The sequence below is a fragment of the Ambystoma mexicanum genome, chromosome 2q, assembly GCF_040938575.1.
Source record: "Ambystoma mexicanum isolate Mex_15411 chromosome 2q, UKY_AmexF1_1, whole genome shotgun sequence".
Classification (NCBI taxonomy): domain Eukaryota; kingdom Metazoa; phylum Chordata; class Amphibia; order Caudata; family Ambystomatidae; genus Ambystoma; species Ambystoma mexicanum.
In genome coordinates this window covers 1032944228-1032964447 of record NC_090924.1, presented here as the reverse complement: position 1 = coordinate 1032964447, position 20220 = coordinate 1032944228, and the positions used below count along the sequence as shown (strand labels likewise).

At 43.2% G+C, this 20220-nt stretch overlaps 1 protein-coding gene across 1 annotated transcript in view; it reads left to right on the top strand.

The window, feature by feature from the left end:
- Window positions 1–20220, top strand: part of RUNDC3B (RUN domain containing 3B) — a 1211775-nt gene that overhangs the window by 1128026 nt on the left and 63529 nt on the right. Inside the window, exons 9-10 of the mRNA XM_069648386.1 lie at window positions 2933–3079; window positions 9878–9999. Of these exons, the coding sequence (XP_069504487.1) occupies window positions 2933–3079; window positions 9878–9999 (269 nt within the window). The remainder of the gene's footprint in view (window positions 1–2932; window positions 3080–9877; window positions 10000–20220) is intronic.

Sequence of the window (20220 nt, the reverse complement as noted above, 5' to 3'; positions counted from 1 at the left end):
CCTCTATATTTAGCATTTGTTGATTTTAACACTGCATTCGATTCAGTTTCTCGGTCTTTATTGATGAATAAATTGTCAGCAGCAAATTGTCCATCTATATTAACAGATATTATCTTTGCACTACATTCTAACACCTCAATACAGATCAGACTGAACGTGGAAGGGCTTCTCTCGCCAGCGATAAGAACTGCCAGAGGTTTAAAACAGGGGTGCATAATGGCATCAACCCTTTTTAGTTTCTTCATTCATGATATTAAATAGATCTTCATAAATCAAATCACAGATACTCTAAAATTGGGCGGTAGGTCCATGGCTGCATTGTTGTACGCAGATGACCTTGTGCTTTGTTCCAAAAGCCTGGTAGGTCTCCAAAACATATAAACTGTTCTATCCCAGTATATTCAAAATAACAACCTAAGTATTAATATGGAAAAAACTAAAATCCTCATGTATGCCCCGAAGAAGACATCTCGTAATAGAATGAACTGGGCTGTTCAGGAAGTAAAAATTAATGTGGTGAGTCAATACATTTAGCTGGGTATGACTATTGACACCAGTCACTGCAATCAAAGTCATATATTAAGATTGCAGCAAAAACTAGTGACGGCGATTTCTCAAACTAAAATCATAATATGAAAATATGGAAAGTTTACAATAATACCGGCCTGGACCTACTACATCCAACAATGCACCCCTGTACTGCTGTATGACATGGAGGCTTTAGATCTGATTGAAGATCACATATTTGACAAAGTGGAAGCCAGGTTCTGAATTTACCACAGGGAGTACCGGTTGCATGGATTTGTTATGAACTAGGCTTGATCTCTTTAGCTGCTCAATATCATTGGCGGTTGTGTGCATTATTTAGAAAGTGTCATGTGTAATGATCCATTGACTCTCTTGCATACGTTATCATCCTACCTGTTGTCATCTAATTACACATTTCCTAGAAAGTGGCTGCGAACCATATATGATACTGCAAATATTACTATTGATCTTCTTGTCAGTAATCCAACAAAAGCAAAGCTGCAAATTTTTACCGCAAATTGGATACAGACAAGAGATCTTTGTTTAACATATAAACACATTGATGGCAATTACATGTTGCATAGAAAATTCCGGACATTCACCTCTTATTTGGTAAAGAGTCCGTCATTAGCAATTCGCTCAGCAATTATGCGGTTGCGATTCAATTTGTGGCCTACAAGGGATGTTTTAGCCAATAGACGGATAATTGAAGAGTCAAAAAATATTTGCAGGTACTGTCTTTCAAACAATGAGAAAGAGACGTTACATCGCCTAATCATTGAATGCCCAAAGTTGGTCTCTCTTAGGAAAATACATTTTGCAAATAACTACTGTTTTTTAGCAGAAGTAAATCGAGACTTGTGTTGGAAAATCATTGTTTCTGCCCAGCTAGTAAGCATCAGAATAGCCACTGCCAACTACTTGACTGCTTTACAACTGTAGCATAATGATTTCTTTTTTCCTTTTCTTTACTCTTGTGTGTAAAATATGAATGTATGTAAATAGAAACATTAATGAAATTGAAATGCCTAGCCTAATTAGTCCTGCAAAGAAATATTATTCGGTCTTCAAGTTCTTTCTGTGCAAACATATTTGTTTAATTGTTTTGCGTTCTTTTGGAGATTGTATGATTGATCATAATTTTAAAACTAAATAATGTTGAAATTTGTGAAAATGTTTGATACTAAAAGCAATATTGTAAAAGTTGAATGATTCAACTGTAAACAATAAAAAAAAAAGTAATGAGTGGGGTGAGGAGTTCAACACGCATGCCTCTTTCAGCAAACTACAAATTCGGTACACAGACCGGCCCAGATAAGGAAACAAGGAACCCCAGGACGGGTTATTTAGTCTGCAATGTTTTTCAAAGGTTTCATGTCCTCTCTGCTTGGGGAAGTGGTGAAGGCTATGAAAGCTCGCAAATAAATGACTTTCTGGACCTAATGAAGGTATCACCTTGTTTCTTTCTTTTGTATCCACAGTTAAAATGATATATATTCATGATGATTCTTCTGGCCTGCTACAGAGTCCACATTGACGTTCTAAATATACAGGGCCTGATTATGATTTTGACGGTATTTCCTCATGTGGTAGTGGCAAACTCATATACCGTTACTGCTTACAGTAAATACTGTGTTTCCGGAAAATTCTACATGTTTCCAAGACCCAGACCTTTCTGTTAATCCCCATTTCAGAGTCCTATACAACTCCATGTGGTAATTAACGCATGTGGGAATGCTTTTAAGAGTTATGACAACAAAACCTGCAGTGTGACGGTGCAGTGAAACATCTTGAGGTGGCAATTGCCAGATGTTTCGCTACTACTGCCAAACTCTTCATCAGTAACACAGTAGCTAGATCATGCAGTCCGTGCACAGCCTAGGTGGCAGGTCAGCGGGCAAAAAGGAGATGTGTTCCTTCCTCTGGCTGACTGGGGTAAAACGTATTCATTTATTAACAAATATTATTTGAAAGCAGATTTAAAAAGTCAGTATATCTTCATAGGTTGCATGGAAAAAATGCTACAGCGACTTGCAGTGGAAAGGGAACTCGTGTAGCTCACAATTACTCAAGGACTGTCTGCATGACTCCACATGGTGTATCTGTTGGGACGTTTTATAATAGCACATTATTGAGGCATTTAGGGTTCCACGTAGCTTGCCACATGGCCGTGATGTCACTATTGGGACATGTGAGGGTGCACATGACATATGATAGCTAAAACGTATTGGCTTTGCCAATCCTTGACTTTAATGTCTTTGTATGCCTCCCGAGCCACTATCGTGATTCCGAGCCAGTTAGCTGTGGCCAATGTGGGAGACTGCTTCGGTGATTGCAATGTGCATCATGCTGTACTGCCCCTTGTGATGGGAAACAGGAGGAGTCACTCTCTGTGTGTTTACAGGACCGTGCTTAAGAACAATGACTTGAAATCAAGGCAGGAGCTGACTGCTCACCTCACCAATCAGTGGCCTTCCCCGGGAGCGCTGGATGTGAATGCCGTTGCCCTGGATACACTGCTGTACCAAAAGCACATGCAGCACTGGGACCAGTAAGTAGACCCCTACGTTCCAGCATTTTACCATGTGTCTTATCTAACAGATGAACTATTCATGTTGCATAGGATTGCATCTGGTATGTAGCATGAACAATCAATGTGGCCACAGGATATGTGCTTAATGTATGGCCTTACAACATGCATGATTCATCTGTTTCTTTACAATATTAAATCACCAGCTGTGTTGTGTGATAGCTCCCTCCTTTTCCCTGTAGTATATATCGATCCCTCACTGTCTTTATTTCTCAATCTCAATCTCTCTCTCTCCCTCTCTTTTCTATTGTGCTGCCTCTCCCTCTCATTCCTCCTTGAGGGGTTTCTACTATATTTCATTTCATAGGTTGTCCTCACATTGCATTGTTTTTTCTCTCGTGTTTGTTGCTCTTTATTAAATAAGGGTGTAGGAATCTAATTACCACTAGAATAATTGAACGGTAGTTATTCTGTACCACTGCAGTGGTGCTACACCTAAGGCATGTGTGGCCTAGCGCCAAGGCAGCGGATGATGAAGTGTCTGAGCATCCACTAGTATTGCTGAGCATGTGCACACCGCACCCAGCACTTGGGCCGACACCAGCAGTACAACATTCCCTCGGTCTGCATCTCAGGAAAACATGGACATTTCGCACACAGTTCCCACCAGAACTGTTCACAGCATGCACTATGGTGCAACACACTCGTGTTGGGTCCCTATATCTGGTGTAAAGATATGGGCACGCGCAGAGACAATGCTGTTGGTGTGCAACTTGATTGATGAGGCTATTTCTAAGCATATTGCATTGCTCTTCCCCATACTTTATTGCAAGTAAAGGCGGCTTATGGCCTTGCTCTTTTGTCTGGGCTGCATGCAGTTTCAACAACAGTGGTGTGGACATCCAGATGACAGTTGGAGATGCAAAGGATTGCTGTTTGTCACTTGGCATGCTCACTAGCCTGGTACAACGTCCCCACACATCAGTCGAATCGTCAATCGTTAGAACAGAAAGTGGGAAATTAGGAATCATTTGCCGGAGGGTGTGCCAGCAACCAGGCAAAATGGCTACCTTTCAGGAAAGCTCTGCTGTTGTGTAAATTCCACAATGAAAGATCCTTTCCTGAACTGCACAGGACGATCCTACAGTTCCCCTCCACCACCAAGCAATTCCTGGATCGTGATACACCCTAGGCAATTTAAAAAAACGGATGCACTCGAACCGCATCCCAACACTCCAGCATCTCCGAACCTGGTCAACATGGAGGTAGACTTCCTGAGGAAGGGTGGCCCGGGCTCAAGAGAGGATAGGGCCCCTCCTTACACACCAGCGTACTTCCGCTCTGCTCTTGTTCATGCAAATGGAGGAGCAGTGAGATCCAGACAGATGAGTGGATGCAGTGGTGTGTCTTTAAGAGGTGTATGTGCCTGTAGGGCTCCAAGAGCAGAGGGATGTTGCAGCTTGCCCAGGAATAGAATAGATGTGGACCCACCATTCATCTCTTTGAGTCAGGAGATTCAGGGTGAAGGACTGCTGCTGAATCCGGGAGCAGTCACTCGCCAACCTCTGGCACCAGTCTTTATCCAGGTTGGAAACCCAAGATCCGACCTGACAGAGGTGAAAGCTGCGCTCAATGGTGGCCATAATAGTATTCATTTTCACAGCCCTGGCCTGCCCAGGCATCATGGGTTAAAGGCATGACATATAGGAAATTGGGGAAAAGGGAGAAAATCATTAGACTATCCAGAACATTGTGGTGTGTTGAAGAAAACTGTGGCTCCTGCTCCCACGCTTGAGTTGCACCTAGGCTCCAGTTCTACCAACCACTAGTGCTTGCCTCACTCAATTGCCCCTTATTTTAGGAGGATTTTCTTAAAGCTATAACTGATATAAGGGTGTTATTAGAAGATACGATTAATGATAAGGAAAGCGTTTAATAAAGTGGCCTTATGGATAACAGAGGCAGCAAACAAACAGCATATTGGAAGCAGGAGATGCCAGTGGCTCACTCACAGAATTAACAATAAAGCTGATCTTTAATTCAAGCATTCATGAGATTACAGCTAGAAGATGTGACAGTAACGTCTGTAGCAGAGGAAAACACATCGGCAGTTTTTCATGGTTAAAGATATCCTTGGTACCTAAATCCTTTACATATTATTTGTTACCAATATGGCACATGGAATCCCTGGAATTAGGTCCCCAAAAGGCTAGACTGAGCAAGATGTTTTAAAGTGATGTAATTGGAAGGTCATCTGAAAACTGCAGCCTGGACAGAAGGCTGCTTCCATCCATTTAAAAGAAATGCATGCCCAATAGAGACGTGAGGACATATAAATATATATATACATATATATATATCAGTGAAAAAACTTTGTTAAAGGGACGTTATGGTTGTTAAGTTGCGCTACTTAAAACCTATGAAATTCAGTGAAAAAACTCTGTTAAAGGGACGTTATGGTTCCAAGTAAAACCGAAAAACCCCTGAAATTCACCAGTTATGGTAAGCTAAGCAACCATAATTCGCGCCACCACCGTGCACTGCTAAGACTAACACCCACGACATCAAAGATGACATCACAAATGTCATTGATGACATCACTGATGACATCACATGTGAATTTACTTTTCATGAAATGTCTGTACAAGGGATTCTTATTATAATGTTGAGAAAAAAGTGTCAAGGATCATTGGAATAAATATCATGAGCTAATTAGTGCATTAAGCAATGCATTGATATAAATAGCATTCTATTATGAAGTTCTATCCAGTATACTAAACTACTCATGCAGAAACATAGGCATTGTGTGTAGCATACATGATGAAGGTATAATATTCATAATGTTGATATGTTGAATAATGAAATGATAACTGTTTTCTTATTAGAGTTTTGCGTACTGTGAAATATGTAATAAGTAGCTAATAAAACCCACGTATTACATAATTGCATTATTACACAAGAACACATACAAATATGGGTATATACAGGGAAAGTGAAGTAAGAAAAAAAGCAGAAGTAGTAGCAGAAACAATAACGTAAAGGGGTAGTCCAGCTAAAAAAATGTATTTAAAAAATAGATAGGCAACATTAAAAAAAAAATACTAGCACTTTTTTTTTAAAACTTCCTATGTAAAATTTTGAGCTATTCAAGCTCAAAATTCGCAAAAGCAAGCACATGGGCGCATCCATTTTGTGAAATGTATGCCCGCCTGTGCTGGCTTTTGCTTTTGCGGCACTAATGAAGGAAAAGCCAGCCAGTTGTAGTAAACAAAAGCTACCGCTGGGTGGCTTTTCCTTCATTGGTGCTGTAAGCGGAGGACGGGGAGCGGAGACCAAAGCAGGAAAGCTGCAGCTGAATCTCGGTAAGTGCTATTTATTTATTTTTAAAAATAAGCACTAGCTGCGGTTTTTTTTCCAAGTTTTCCGGGCTGGAGGAGCCCGGAAAACCTAGAAATAAAACTGCAGCTTTAAAAACGTTGTATTTATGTTTGCGGTCACTTTTGAAGCTACCACACACATAAATACAACGTTATTGTGTTCGAAAACGCTGCGGTTTTTCTTTCTATGTTTCTCAGGCGCCTCCGGCTCAGAGGAGCCTGAGAAACTCGGAAAGAAAAACCGCAGCGTTTTCAAACACAACCGCGTTGTGTTTCTGCCTGCTGTGGCTATCACTTTGGGTCTCCGGTGCTCCCCCAAAGTGAAAGCCAAGGCAGGCAGAAACACAACACAGTTGTGTTTCTGCCTAAATCTGCTTTGCCATTTGGGGCTCTCGGGCTCCCGCGGAGCCCGAGAGCCCCAAATGGGAAAGCAGATTTAGGCAGAAACACTGCAGCATTTAGCATTTCCCATTTGGGGTTCTCGGGCCCCCCGTGGGGAGCCCGAGAGCCCCAAATGGGAAATGCTCCCAAGACTCTATGCCCTGGCCACAACCACCGCAGCATATCACACCCATAGAGTCAAACATTTTAACTATGCCATATCGGCACTTTTAATGTCCGTGGACATGAGTGCTCTTAGAACAGTTTCAACTTGCCTACGAACAGTACGGACAGGCATAGCGTCCTAAGGGCACCCCCATTTTGTTTATTTACGAACATCCCAGGACACATGATGTGTTCTTAGAACACTTTCATCTTGCCAGCGAACAATACGGACAGCGTCCTCCGGACACCCACATTTCGTCTATTGACAAACATTTCAGGACACTGCATGTGTTATTAGAACAATTTCAACTTGCCTGCGAACAAAACGGACAGGCATACCGTCCTAAGGACACACCCATTTAGCTTATTTTCGAACATTTCAGGACACTGTGTGTGTTCTTAGGATACAGTATGGACAGCTATAGTGTACTCACGACATCCCCATTTTGTTTACTTACGAACATCCCAGGACACATGATGTGTTATTAGAGCAATTTCAACTTGCCAGCGAACAATACGAACAGCGTACTCAGGACACACCCATTTCGTTTATTTTGAAAATTTCAGGACACCGCAAGTGTTCTTAGAACCGTTTCAGCTTGCTTGCAAACAATACGTACAAGTGCAGTGTCCTCAGAACACCCCCATTTCGTTTATTTACAAACATCCCAGGACACTTCATGTGTTCTTAGAACAATTTGAACTTGCTTGCGAACAGTACATACCGGCATACCGTCGTCAGGACACCCCCATTTTGTTTATTGACGAACATCCCAGGACACATAATGTGTTCTTAGAACAGATTCAACTTGCCTGCGAACAAAACGGACAGGCTTACCGTCCTCAGAACACACCCATTTTGTTTATTTTCGAACATTTCAGGACACTGCGAGAGTTCTTGGAACAGTTTCAGCTTGCTGAACAATTTCAACTTGCCAGCGAACAATATGGACAGCGTCCTCAAGACACACCCATTTTGTTTATTTCTGAACATTTCAGGACACCGCGAGTGTTCTTAGAACAGTTCAGCTTGCTTGCGAACAATACGTGCAGGCGTAGTGTCCTCAGAACACCCCCATTTCGTTTATTGAGAACATTTCAGGACATCCGCATTGTCCGCGGACAAAGCGAACACAACAGGGGGGGCTACCACCTAAATAAATACATTTAACCCATCTCTTACTCCCCCACCCTCCCCAAACAGTTTTACACACCAACACACTCTACTAAATACTATTTTTCCACCTAGTTTCACTGCGCTGCCCGCGGACGTCCGCGAATCCAAGATGGCAGGCGTTCCTGAAAATCTGAAGCACTTCACGCTCTTCACCGTCCAATCAGCGAACACGTTGCATGTCCGCGGACATGACGCAAGCCGGTTGGCCAATCAGGACACTGTCCGCGGAGTGAACAGGGAAATGTGTCCGCGGACCGAACATAGATATCACTAATTTTTTGTGACCTCCTTTTTGGTCATTTTTAAAAAAACTACTGGACGGATTTTCACCAAATTTGCAAAAGCATGCTTCGGGACCAAGCCGCTGCTCCTGGTCTAAATTTGGGGAAAATCCGTCCAGCGGTTTGGGCTGTAGGTGTGAGCAAAGTTTTTTCCCAATTCAGTCTATGGGGAAAAAAAGAAGTTTTGGGACCCCCCTATAACTTTGCCCCCCCCGGACCAAACCTCACCAAACTTTGCAAGAAAATTCAAAGTGACCCATATACTTTGTTTGCACCGTTTGGTGTGGATTCGTCCAGGGGGAGCGAAGTTATAAGCCACCCAAAAAGGGCTCTTCCTATGGAAACAGCAACTTAACCATAACTACACAGCCACTACCGTGGCTGTGTAATATATATATTAGATGGGGCCTGGGCGTGTTACTGTATTCTCCCCTGCTGGCCACTATTGAGGATCCTAATTTATCAGCGAGTGGACTGTGTCTAGCCATGATGTGTATGTGCTGACTATGTTTTCATTCCCTCTGCCTCATGGGTGCTGCTGGATAGGCCATCATGGTATTCTCTGCCTTGCCTCTGGTGAAGGCCGTTGTGTGCTGCTGTGTGGGATGGGTTTGGTATTCTAGAATGTACTCACAAAGCGGGCCATGCCAGGAACATCTTTGTCCCACCCATACATGTCCAATGCTAGGTGGCAAGGACTAAGGTAGGGCGGCCATGGGATCCTCTCCTCACCACCCACTGGCCCCATCATACACAGGCTTGCAGAGATACCTGGCCCTTTTAGTCGCCCCTCCTTCACATTCTAGACATGGGACTGCATCACATCTCCCTTCCCCAATCTGGGACTGCATCACATCTCCCTTCCCCAATCGTTTTTTGTTTCCTAACGGGTTATTCATCAGGTATCTTCTGCATTTGCAAATAGATTGTAGCTTAACCTACTCAAGAACTACTGTGAAGGTGAAACAACTCATCCTCCTTTGGTTGGTCTATTTAGCTCTTGCCAGCCCTGTTATGGGGCTGTGGACTGTAGATAAGGTGAACTTGTGCCTGGTTAAGTAATATTTCAGGGCATTCATGACCCAATTGATGGCTCAACACTCCAACTCCATCATAGAGCATTTGTCTTTCCTTGATTGGAGCTTCCTGTTAATGAAGAATATAGTTTGCTCTGCTCCATGCCTGTCTTGGGGGAGGAGGGATACTGGTCGCAGACCTACACTTGATGAATAGATCATGTAAAGACCTAGCATTTCATTTCACTAGTGATCATTTGAATTCACCACACCCGTGTCTTGTTATAACGTGACTAAAGAGGTCATGGCACACCATCATTCTCAGTTTGAACTCCTACTGCACATTCACTATGCAGGGCGTCAAACCCACCATCACCACTCTGTACAAATTAACAGCATGTGGATGTTATTTGTAATTTCAGGAAAAGTTTGCCAAGTCTTGAGCAGCTGTCAGAAGATGTTAGCCTTTCTCAAACGTCTCCAGAGCCCGGCTATTTTCAGGGGAGTGATGGAAGGCATGGAGGACAACACTTGATGTGTGATGGTAATATGAGTCGACCTCGAAATGTTGATTGTATTTATTTGTATTTCTAATTGTTGATTTTAAATTTGTAGATATTTTTGACACCAGCATCTATAACTACACCCTTAAGTTCACTTTAAAACTGAGAAATGCTTGGCCATTTTTAAAGTACTTCAAACAATATGGTGGATATTACAATTATTTTGACAAGAGCCCCCACCAGACTGGAATGCTTTCTATCAAAAATGATTTCCATTAGAGATGAGAAATACAGAGAATTGTTATGTTGCCTTTTTTTTATAAAAACAGAATGTTTGACGTATTATGGGCTAATATCTAAGATATGAGACTATCGACTGCGAAATAGATTAAAAAAAGGGGTTAAGTAGGCTGTCTACAGAGAGTTTAAATTATTCTTATGCAACCAATGAGACAAGCATACGTAATGATTTGATTAGCCTAATTCTAATCTTTTTTGTGAGTGTAGGCAAATCAATATAGGGAGGTTCAATTTACATTCCTTTATTGAAGTGTTCGAGACACACCAAAGGGATCTTTGGTCTTGTAAGCCGAGTGCCGGCCAAGTTAAGGATCCTGAACTGCAGTCGGCAGGCGAGGGTCATCTCCCACACAATAGTGCCCAATAGTATGATCTAACACTTTAGTGCTTGTGCTGGGAGGACAAAGGGGTATAGCGCCCATTCCAAGCTTGTTGATTGACTGGAGAGCTGGAAGTAGTGAGAACAACGCAAGAGAGGCATGGAATGCAGAATTCTAAAGGTGATAAGAACATGGATCCTGCACTTTGATTGTGAAAAGAGAAGAAAACCTGCTCTAATGTGATCCATCCATGTGCTACTTCTTGTTTTGGTACAAATCATATTCGTGTACACTGAAAGTGAGACATTCACTGCCAGATTTGCAGATGGCAAATGCATTTTCAAGGCAATATTTGAATAGTTGATGCATCTAGGTCAGGATCCTTCATTTTATCTAGACGGTATGTAAAGGCGATCTGTTGATGAAAAGAATTGAATTTTTACATATTTTTGTAATGATTGATGTGTGATGCAAATGTTTTGAATCCTGATGTAGGCAGGTTGTTTATTGGAAGGATTAAAGTGTGTTCAGGTTTCTATTGATTACACATGGAGGAATATTGTGTGAATTTGTATATTGTATATACTATACTATTGTATATTGTACATAATATTGTATGGGCTGGAAAGAGAGCTTGGGCAACACGCTAGTCTTGGAAGTATTGTTGCAAATCAACCACAGACTCTTTGGGCAGATTGGCAAACGTCTTTAATGGCAGTCAGCAAAGCTGCATACAGATAATCCACAAGACAGGACAAGAATCCAACGATTTTACAGTATATGCGGCACAGGAATCTCCCTTCCCCGGTTTACCGGGATTTTATGCAGTAATGCACAGGTTTTTCTATGGAAGGGGTGGTCAATGTACCGTACAGTGGCAACAGTATATAATGTTTCAGCGCAAGCCACATGATTCTCATAATACAACCTACAAGCATTGGTAGGATTCTCACATTTTAGCGGGTAAACTTTGCAACAAGGAGGAGACATTTTCGGATACATTTCTATTGATTCAGCAGTGTTTACTATTACTATTAATGCAGGATGAAACTCATAGCCCCAGCATGACCGAGGCAGATTTAGTACCCAGACCTTCTCAGCCTGTCAGTGTCGCCTCCGGTCAAGCTTTCAGTGTTTCCGGATCTTCTCACCAGAGAAGGAGGCACAATCCTTCACCACAACCTAGGATTGCTGAACCTCAGGGCTTTGCTCCTGCAGCTCTATAATTTGGAGGATATGAGTTGCCTGTGTACTGTAGGGAAGTTCTCGCCAAGGCCAGGGTGTCATTGACTTTGAAGTGCTACGGTAACAAGTGGAAGCGTTTCACTATGTGGTGCTTGTCTCAAAAGATTACTCCTCTGAGGGTCACGGCCATGCAGATTCTTCCATGCTTGCTATCCTTGGCCAAGCCCAGACTGGTGCACGCCTCTATCAAGGTACATCTGTCAGCTATCTTACGCTGCACCAGGTCCCCAGGAAGATTTTTACTTTGGTCTCATCGACTTGTCAAGGAGTTCCTCGAGGGACTGTTTTGATCTTTCCCACCAATGTAGGTCCCTGCCTCTGCCTGGGAACTCAATGTGGTGCTGGCAAGGCTCATGGCGAGGCCCCCTTCAAGTCTATGCATCAGCCCCCTTTCAAGTTCCTCTCATGGAAAATGGCTTTCCTTGTGGCCATCACCTTTTGCCAGGAGGGTAGGTGAAATCCAGGCCCTATCCTGCAAACAGCCATACCTTACTTTCCACAAATCGAGGGTGGTGCTGCGGACGCACCCCTCTTTTATGCCGAAGGTTCCATCGGGATTTCACCTCAACAAGCCTTTGGTGTTACGTGTTTTTTTCCCAAAGCCTTCGTCACCAGCTGAAAGGGCCTTGCACTCGATAGATGTTGCTCGTGCCCTGAAGTTCTACGTGAAACGCAAAAAGAGTTTTCCAAAATACTTCTCAGCTGTTCGTGAACTTTGGTCCTGTGAACCATGGCAAGGACTTGTCCAAGGCTTGCATCTCAAGGTGGCTATCCAGCTGCATCACGCACTGTCATCGGTTGGCGAACTGACTGCTGCCTGGCCATACGAGAGCCCACTCCACCAGAGCGATCGATGTGATGACAGCGTTCCTGTCTGGTGTTCCCCTGCTGAATATCTGAGGGGCGGCTACGTGGAGGTGCATGCACACCTTCACGAAATTCTAATGAGTCGAAAGGGATTCCAGGGAGGAGTCAAGAGTCAGCCAAGCAGTGCTATGCATCCTGTTAGCTTGAGGTAAGTCTTTTCCAGAGGTAAGAGTTAATTGCTTCTGTTGAGCCCTGCCACCTCCCATAGTTGTGTAATTCTGTACTGTTTTGTATTCGTTATTCATGAGCATGTGAATCAATGCCAGACCCCATGCTCGAGAAGGAACAAGTTACTTACCTGTAACTATCGTTCTCCAGCATGGGTCTGGCATGGATTGTGAACCCTCCCTTCGTCCCCTCTGAAGCACCTCTTGGTCATACTGCCACTTTACTTGCTTACCAAATATGAAGATGGCTGCCAGAGTAGGGGCTCAGGGAGAAAACTGTCATTGGATGGGGCCAGTATGGCCCAGAGGACTCTGATTGTTTTAAAGGAGAAATACAATTTGTAAATGAAAGCAAAAACAGTTTTTTCTTTTACCGAGGATTCCCAGCCAGCTGACGGGGAATATTCATGAGCATGTGCCTCCATGCCAGACCCATGCTGAAGAACAATAGTTACAGGTAAGTAACTTGTTCCTTATCCAATTGCAACAGATTTGCATAACACATGATTGATTTCTTAGAGGACACCACAGTCGTACTTATAAGAGCGAACTACAAACAGATGTATGAGTGACCGGGGCATTCCTAAATGGCAAACAAAGAATTTGACCTTCAAGTTCATTAATTTCTGCTTGATACCTGTCACCCAACAATTCCACTCCATAAAGCATACATGGGCACATTTTAGATGAGTAGAGAAGTAGGACGGTTTTGATAGAGCAACCACCCTGCCTACCAATGAATTTGCTCATGACCCTACCGATTCTCATACAATTAGCCTGAGTCCCCTTCCAATGTGTGGCCCAATCCAGCTTATTGTCAATCACCACTCCAAAATATTGATATTGTCTTACTATCTCCACAGCCACTGGATCAATTTTCCACGTGAATTTTGGCTTACATTTCCTTTTACTCAAGAAATTCATGATTTTAGTTTTGCCAATATTAACACGAAGGCCGTTGATCTTTGCATAAACACACAAAGCATCAAGCATGCTTTGTAGTCACTAGGGGTGCAAATTATCTGCATAGCCAAGCCAGCCCAGTTTCAACACACCAACTTCCACTGGGATCACAGCAGATGGAATACAAATCTCGGCTAGATCTGCTAAATAAAGATTAAACAGGGTTGAGGCTAGAATACAGCGCTTCTTAACTCCCCTGGACATAGGAAACACACTGGATAAATGATCATCACCATTCATTCGTCTCTGACACTAGTGTTACAGTGCAGCTGCATAATCATGATTAATAGGCCATGAGGAATGTTCCATGCCACAGTCCATAAGCGATTCCTCATGACTGTGTCAAAGGCTGCACTGAAATCTGTGTATGCTCCGTATACAGGAAGTTGGCGTTGGTCCAAGCATATTCCACTGCAAACACTAGAATAATCAGATTATGCAAGGTACTGGAATGTCCATTAAATCTAATCCGATTAGATGGTAGAATCTTTGCATCTTCAATCCATTGATTTAACTCGTTCAGCAAAACTCTAGCAAAGATCTTGGCTGGAATATCTAGCATGGCAAGCATTCAAATGTTAGATGGGTTTTTCCAGCAGCCTTTCTTATGGCCTGGTAGGACCTGTCCTTGTTTCCCAATATGTACACATAATGTGTGTAATGCTTGGGCCCAGATGCCCGGGGACATTTTAATGAGACAATTACATGTCCATCGGGACAAGCCGCCCGAGATGCATGCAACTTCACAATGATCGTGGTGATGTCCCTCACAGAGAATTTGCACAGCCAGGTTTCCTTGATGTTTAAATCAGCTGAGTCTGCCGGGTCATTAGCCCCCAGTGTATTAGCTATATGGATCCTTCAGGAATCCTCAGACACACTGTTGATCGAGAGATCCTTTTTAACAGTGCCCCTAATCGTTGACCAGACACCCATGTTATTATTCCTAGCATGGTTGGCTAGCTGCATCCAGACCTCTCTTTTGCAGCTTAAGCAGTGTGCTCTCAGCCAGCCCCAATCGGCAACTTTTTTGCATTTTGATTTGGTTGGCTATATCAATGGCTGTCCTGTCACTCATGGTTCTAGAATGTACCTGAGCAATATCATGTAGAAGTTTATTTTTGGTCTCTTGAATTGTATTGTCATAGCATTGACTATTGTGGTCACCTCTATTCCACCTTTCAGTTGGGCTCTTGGTTTCCTTTTGTTTTTCGGGACTTCTGTGATTTTCATAATTAGAACTGAGAAATCTTCTATCGGAAAGAGGCCCGCTATACTCATGATCCCTTATGCATGTCTCAGTATAGAAAGGCAATTCTCTTTTCGAAACATGATTGCCCTTATCTAAATTCATTTTATGCCGCTGGACTCTATTGCACCATAGTTTAAGTAGATATCACCATTGAGGTAATGTTGTTCAGCACCTCCCATAGTTGTTAGCATTACACATATCGGCATATGGTCTCTACAGATCCCAGTGCCACCTGATTGACAAAGACATAATCCAACGTGGCTGCACTGTTGCCACCTACCCAGGTGTAGGATTTATGGACATCGCCGGCACAATGTCCATTTAGCATTATGAGCTTGTGGGCATATAACATCTCTCCCCAGGCTTTGTGCTGTGCAGTAACAGATGACGTGTCATACAATGCAGACTCCCGTGGATCAGGGAACCCCTCTGATGCTGTGCCTATCTTAGCATTGAGGTCCCCGATCACTCAAATCGGTAGACAATGATATAGGGTATCTAAGGTTTCTTTAACTACCGCTATGTTGTTCTTGTTTGCTTTGCATTAGGAGGGTCGTATACATTGAGGTGTCACATATGATCTTTAACAGTTGGATCTTAGGGGATGGCCCACTGGATTTAATAATTTCCCATGGATGCCGAACCGAAACTAACAGTCCCCCCTTGAGACTCCCAAATGGCCCTTTCATGGCCAAAACCTGGGATGTACTTCTTCCATCGATCTCACACAATTCCGTCATCCACGGTTCCTGCAGTGTGACCAAACTGAGCAAATGCATATTTGCAAGCAAACCATCACCCACTGACAAATGTGCAAAGCCTCTACTGTTCCATGAACACAGCAAATCTTTGTCCCCGAGATATATTAGAAAAGTGGGCTTTGAAGACCTTTGGCAACCATTGCCAATAACCTTCACTACCACACTTGTCATTAGTTTGTCTCACTTTCTCACTTGGGTCTTCACGCCCATTTACCACTAAAGCTTTCACTACTGGATTAACGGTTTTGATCTGGCCTCAGATACTGCTCATTACCATCGCTATTCTTAGAGATTGTGTCCTGTGGTACTGTGCCATTTTTCTCAGTTTGCATAGTAATGCTCTCAGACCTGTACCCATATCTGAAGAGCTCATCTGCATAGTTGAGAATAGCCGGTCAAGTGGCACAGCGGGTAAGGCGCTTGCTTTGACATCCGTGCAGATCCTGCCGACGCAGGTGCGAATCCCGGCAGGGCCAAACTCAGCCTTTCATCCTTGCGAGGTCGAAAAAAAGAGCACCACACACTGTGGGTAATAATAAGCAGCGCTCAGATACTGAGGGTTTGTAGCGCTATATAAATGCTAAATTATTATTATTATTATTATCCTCTAATATTGTGTTTAAACCAGATATTTGTAATGGTCTTTTTTTCTGTTCTAATTGATCTACTATCTGAATATCATCTCTTTTAATGACCCGAAGAGGGACAACACTGTAACCTTTTCCCCTTCCGTTTCCCACCCCCTTCTCCTCCTCACCCCTCCCTCTCCCTCTCAGTTCCACTGCCCTGCTCTCCATCTTCCCTCCAGTTTAATTGCTCTTCTTACTGTTTTTTTGGACTGATTCATAATTGTAATTTGCTTCTACTGTTATAATGTTTTATGTATCAAGTTGTTTAAATGTTCAGCGTTTTGGAGTAAAGCGTTATATAAACAAAATAAATACAATACAATACAACATTGTTCAGACAGCCGTTCTGTTTAGGGATGGGTGCCAGTCGTCTTCTGCAATCTGTCTCAGTTGTAGCCCTTTTACCACATCCATTTTTTCACGCCCATTGTTAGCAGCTAATCTCGCATATTGCACAATTGCCAAGGGATTACGAGCCTCATTGGGCTCCGTGTGTCCACATTTATCTAGTTTTGCACCCACATTTTCTGTCTGCACATGCGTCCCCCCAACTAACACCACATCATCCCCTAGTGCTGTCTGAGTGTCAACATTGTTTGTCCTAATGTGTGTCTCCACAATGTCAGACTCTTCCTCATACAGACATTGTACATCCACCAACACACTATCGTTCGCCACTGCACGTGCCCCACTGCTTTGCGCATGGCTACCCCACTTGTGTGGGTATCATTTTCGATCACTTGTCCATTCTCCGGGGTTGGATTAACCATTTATATTCGTGTATTGCTCATTCCCTTCACCTCTCTCCCATCAGTGGCACCATTGTGAACAGGATATTCATGCACCACTACCATTTTACTATTATTCAGTCCAATGAGTTTTGTTGTTATAAGTAAAATGAAAATAAAACAGGCAAAAAAAAAAAAAAGAAATACTATTATTCAATCCACACTTAGCTGTTTTTGCAGCCATTTTTCATTTCTGATTGGTCTCCCCTTTTTTCGTGGATTAAGTGTGCTACTCCCCACTACTGTCTCTATTTCGGTACATTGGGAGATGTTTTCATCTACAGTACATACATTATTCCTTTTGGATTGTGCCTAGTTTGAATTCATAATTGCCTGTGAGATTTTCTTGTTTTTTATTTTCTGCTTCATCGTTTTCATTTTAGGCCCCACCCGCACAACAGTGGCCCTTTTCTCAACCAACTCAGCCTCTTTGTCTATGTGCACACCCTTCACAGCTAAACCTACACGAATTCTAAGTGTAGCCAGCTCGTCTCCCCCCCATATCAGAAACAACTGCATCAGTCCGTTTAGCCGACTCTGTCTGTTCAGCTTGCTCAACCACATTTAAAGCACTATATGCATTCTCACTGACAGTAAGTGTACCTTGTTCTCTAAGTATTTTCCTTCCTTTGTTAATACTTTTGAGAAGCAATAGTGAGTGTACATCAAGCTTGTTCTCAATGAATGTGCTCACAACTTTCTACTAACGTGGAGAGCAGATTTTCAAAGACAGTGAACATGGCTGTTGATGTCATGCTATCGTTTCTGTTATCATGTTTAATATGTTCATGCATGAACTGTGCCAACAAAGGACCCTGATAGTCGTAAAAGATGGCAGTCCCAGCCCCTCCATCCAACTCACAGCGCAGGCCATTGACATTGTCACATTGTAAGTGGGACGGGGTGGATGTCGCAATGATCAAAGACCCTCGCCCATTGTCCTCCTTTTGATTGTCAAGTGTCAGCCCATTGCCACTCTCCTAGGGCTGTGACCCATCAGTCATACACAACTCCTCACAATTCTCCCACTCGTCATGGCCCTCTCTTAGTGGTGTACTCCTCTTCTTCACTGGCTGTTGCAAAGTTATATCACTGGTTACCATAGCTTTAGCTAACATAGCATTACTTTGGAGGTCTCTCGATACCTCATTTAAATCACCACTTTCTATACTGGGGTTCATCCCACTGCTTTGTTGTAGCACATCATACAGACAAGTTTGCTCAGAAACAATATCTGCATCAGTGCCCACATGACCGACGGGGGTTAATATTCTCTCTCGATGTTTTCAGCCGACACACTGCAATGACTCATTGAACTCTATGACTATTGCTTGTACAGCGGCTTCCTCTTCAATCATATTTAAACCATCTACTTTCGGAAAGTTATTTGTCATTTTCGCCACCTTCTTCACATTCCCAAGAGAGGTGATGATTTTGGGAACACAAGTTCGGCGGTGGTGCAGAGGATAAGCACACAGCTGCCCACCCCCCTACACTGTGCATCTTGCTAGGGACCGTGTTTAGACCTGGGGTCACGACCAAGCCTACGGCGGCAATCTCATTCACGCGGGCACTGTTTACCACTTCACATTCAGTGGTTACATTGCTCATGCTCCGAATTAGCATGATATCCTTAAGAGTGGAAGATGGGGGGTGGGAGAGGGAGCACACAGAATCACCTAGGGCTACAAAAGGGTGTGAATCTCTCACCTACTACAGTAAGAATACCGAATTCTAAACCCAAATCTCACAGCAGCACATCACAGGCACTTTTTATCCCTCAACCCTCCACAGATGAGACAACAGAAACAACAAAACAACAAGATTTAGTCATTTATTTAATTAATTTATTTTTTACATGTGTATAGCGCATAAATAGCCCCCGGGCATCAAGGCGCTGTTACTTGTGGGGTACTTAGCTACAGGGTTGGTACAGCTGGGAAATGCATTTACATGTTGTACATTGATACGTTAGGATACATTGTCAATTTATAAATACATTTTGAAGTTTGTCAAGCGATGCAGGTGATTATGGGGTGCGTCAGACGAAGAGCATAGTTTTCATGGCTTTGTGGAATGACATGAGAGATGCCTCGCCTCAAAGGGTAGGAGGTAGGGTATTCCATTGTGAAGGTGCGAGGTAGGGGAAGCTAGCGCTCCCCGCTCTGGCTTATTTTTACCATGGGCACACAGAGTATGTTGGTGTAGGGTGTTCTAGTTGGCCTTGTGGAGGTGGCGGGGTGAATCCTTTGTGATAGGTAGTCAGGTGCGGAAAGGTGGATGCACTTGTGGGTCAATGTCAACGTTTTGAATATGATCCTCTCTTTTATTGGGAGCCAGTGGGCTGATTTTCTGGCAGCCGCAATGTTTTCTCTTTTGGAGACGCCTTGAGCTGCGCGTAGCGCATTGTTCTGGATGACTTGTAGTCTTTCCAGGTTTTTTGTAGATGTCCCTAAGAAGAGTACATTACAATAGTCTAGCCTTGAGCCAGTAAAGGATCTAGCTATGTTGGTGCAGTTCTCTTTGGAGAGAAAAGGCCTAGCTGCGTTAATGAGTTTAGCATGTTAAACCGCAGAGGAAGCGATTGCATTGACTTGTCTATTCATGGACAGGTTTGAATCCAGATAGACTCAGAGTGTTTTGACTTAGTTAGAGACTGGGATTTTGATCAAGTCAATGGTGAAGTGGCTGAACCGCGTGTCGAGATTTTTTAGAGTGTCAGAGGAGCCTACCAGAAGGAGTTCTGGCTTGTCAGCATTGAGGCATAGTCCGTTGGCTGACATCCATGCCTGGATGGTGTTGTAAATGTTGTTGAGAGTAGTGGAGTCTGTCATAGTTTCCGGTAAGGGTAAGGGGGATCTGAGTATCATCCGCGTAGTTGGTGTAGGAGATACCCAGTGCGTCAAGCATGAAGAAAAACAGGCGAGTAAAGATGTTGTAGAGAGTGGGAAAGAGGCAGAATCCTTGAGG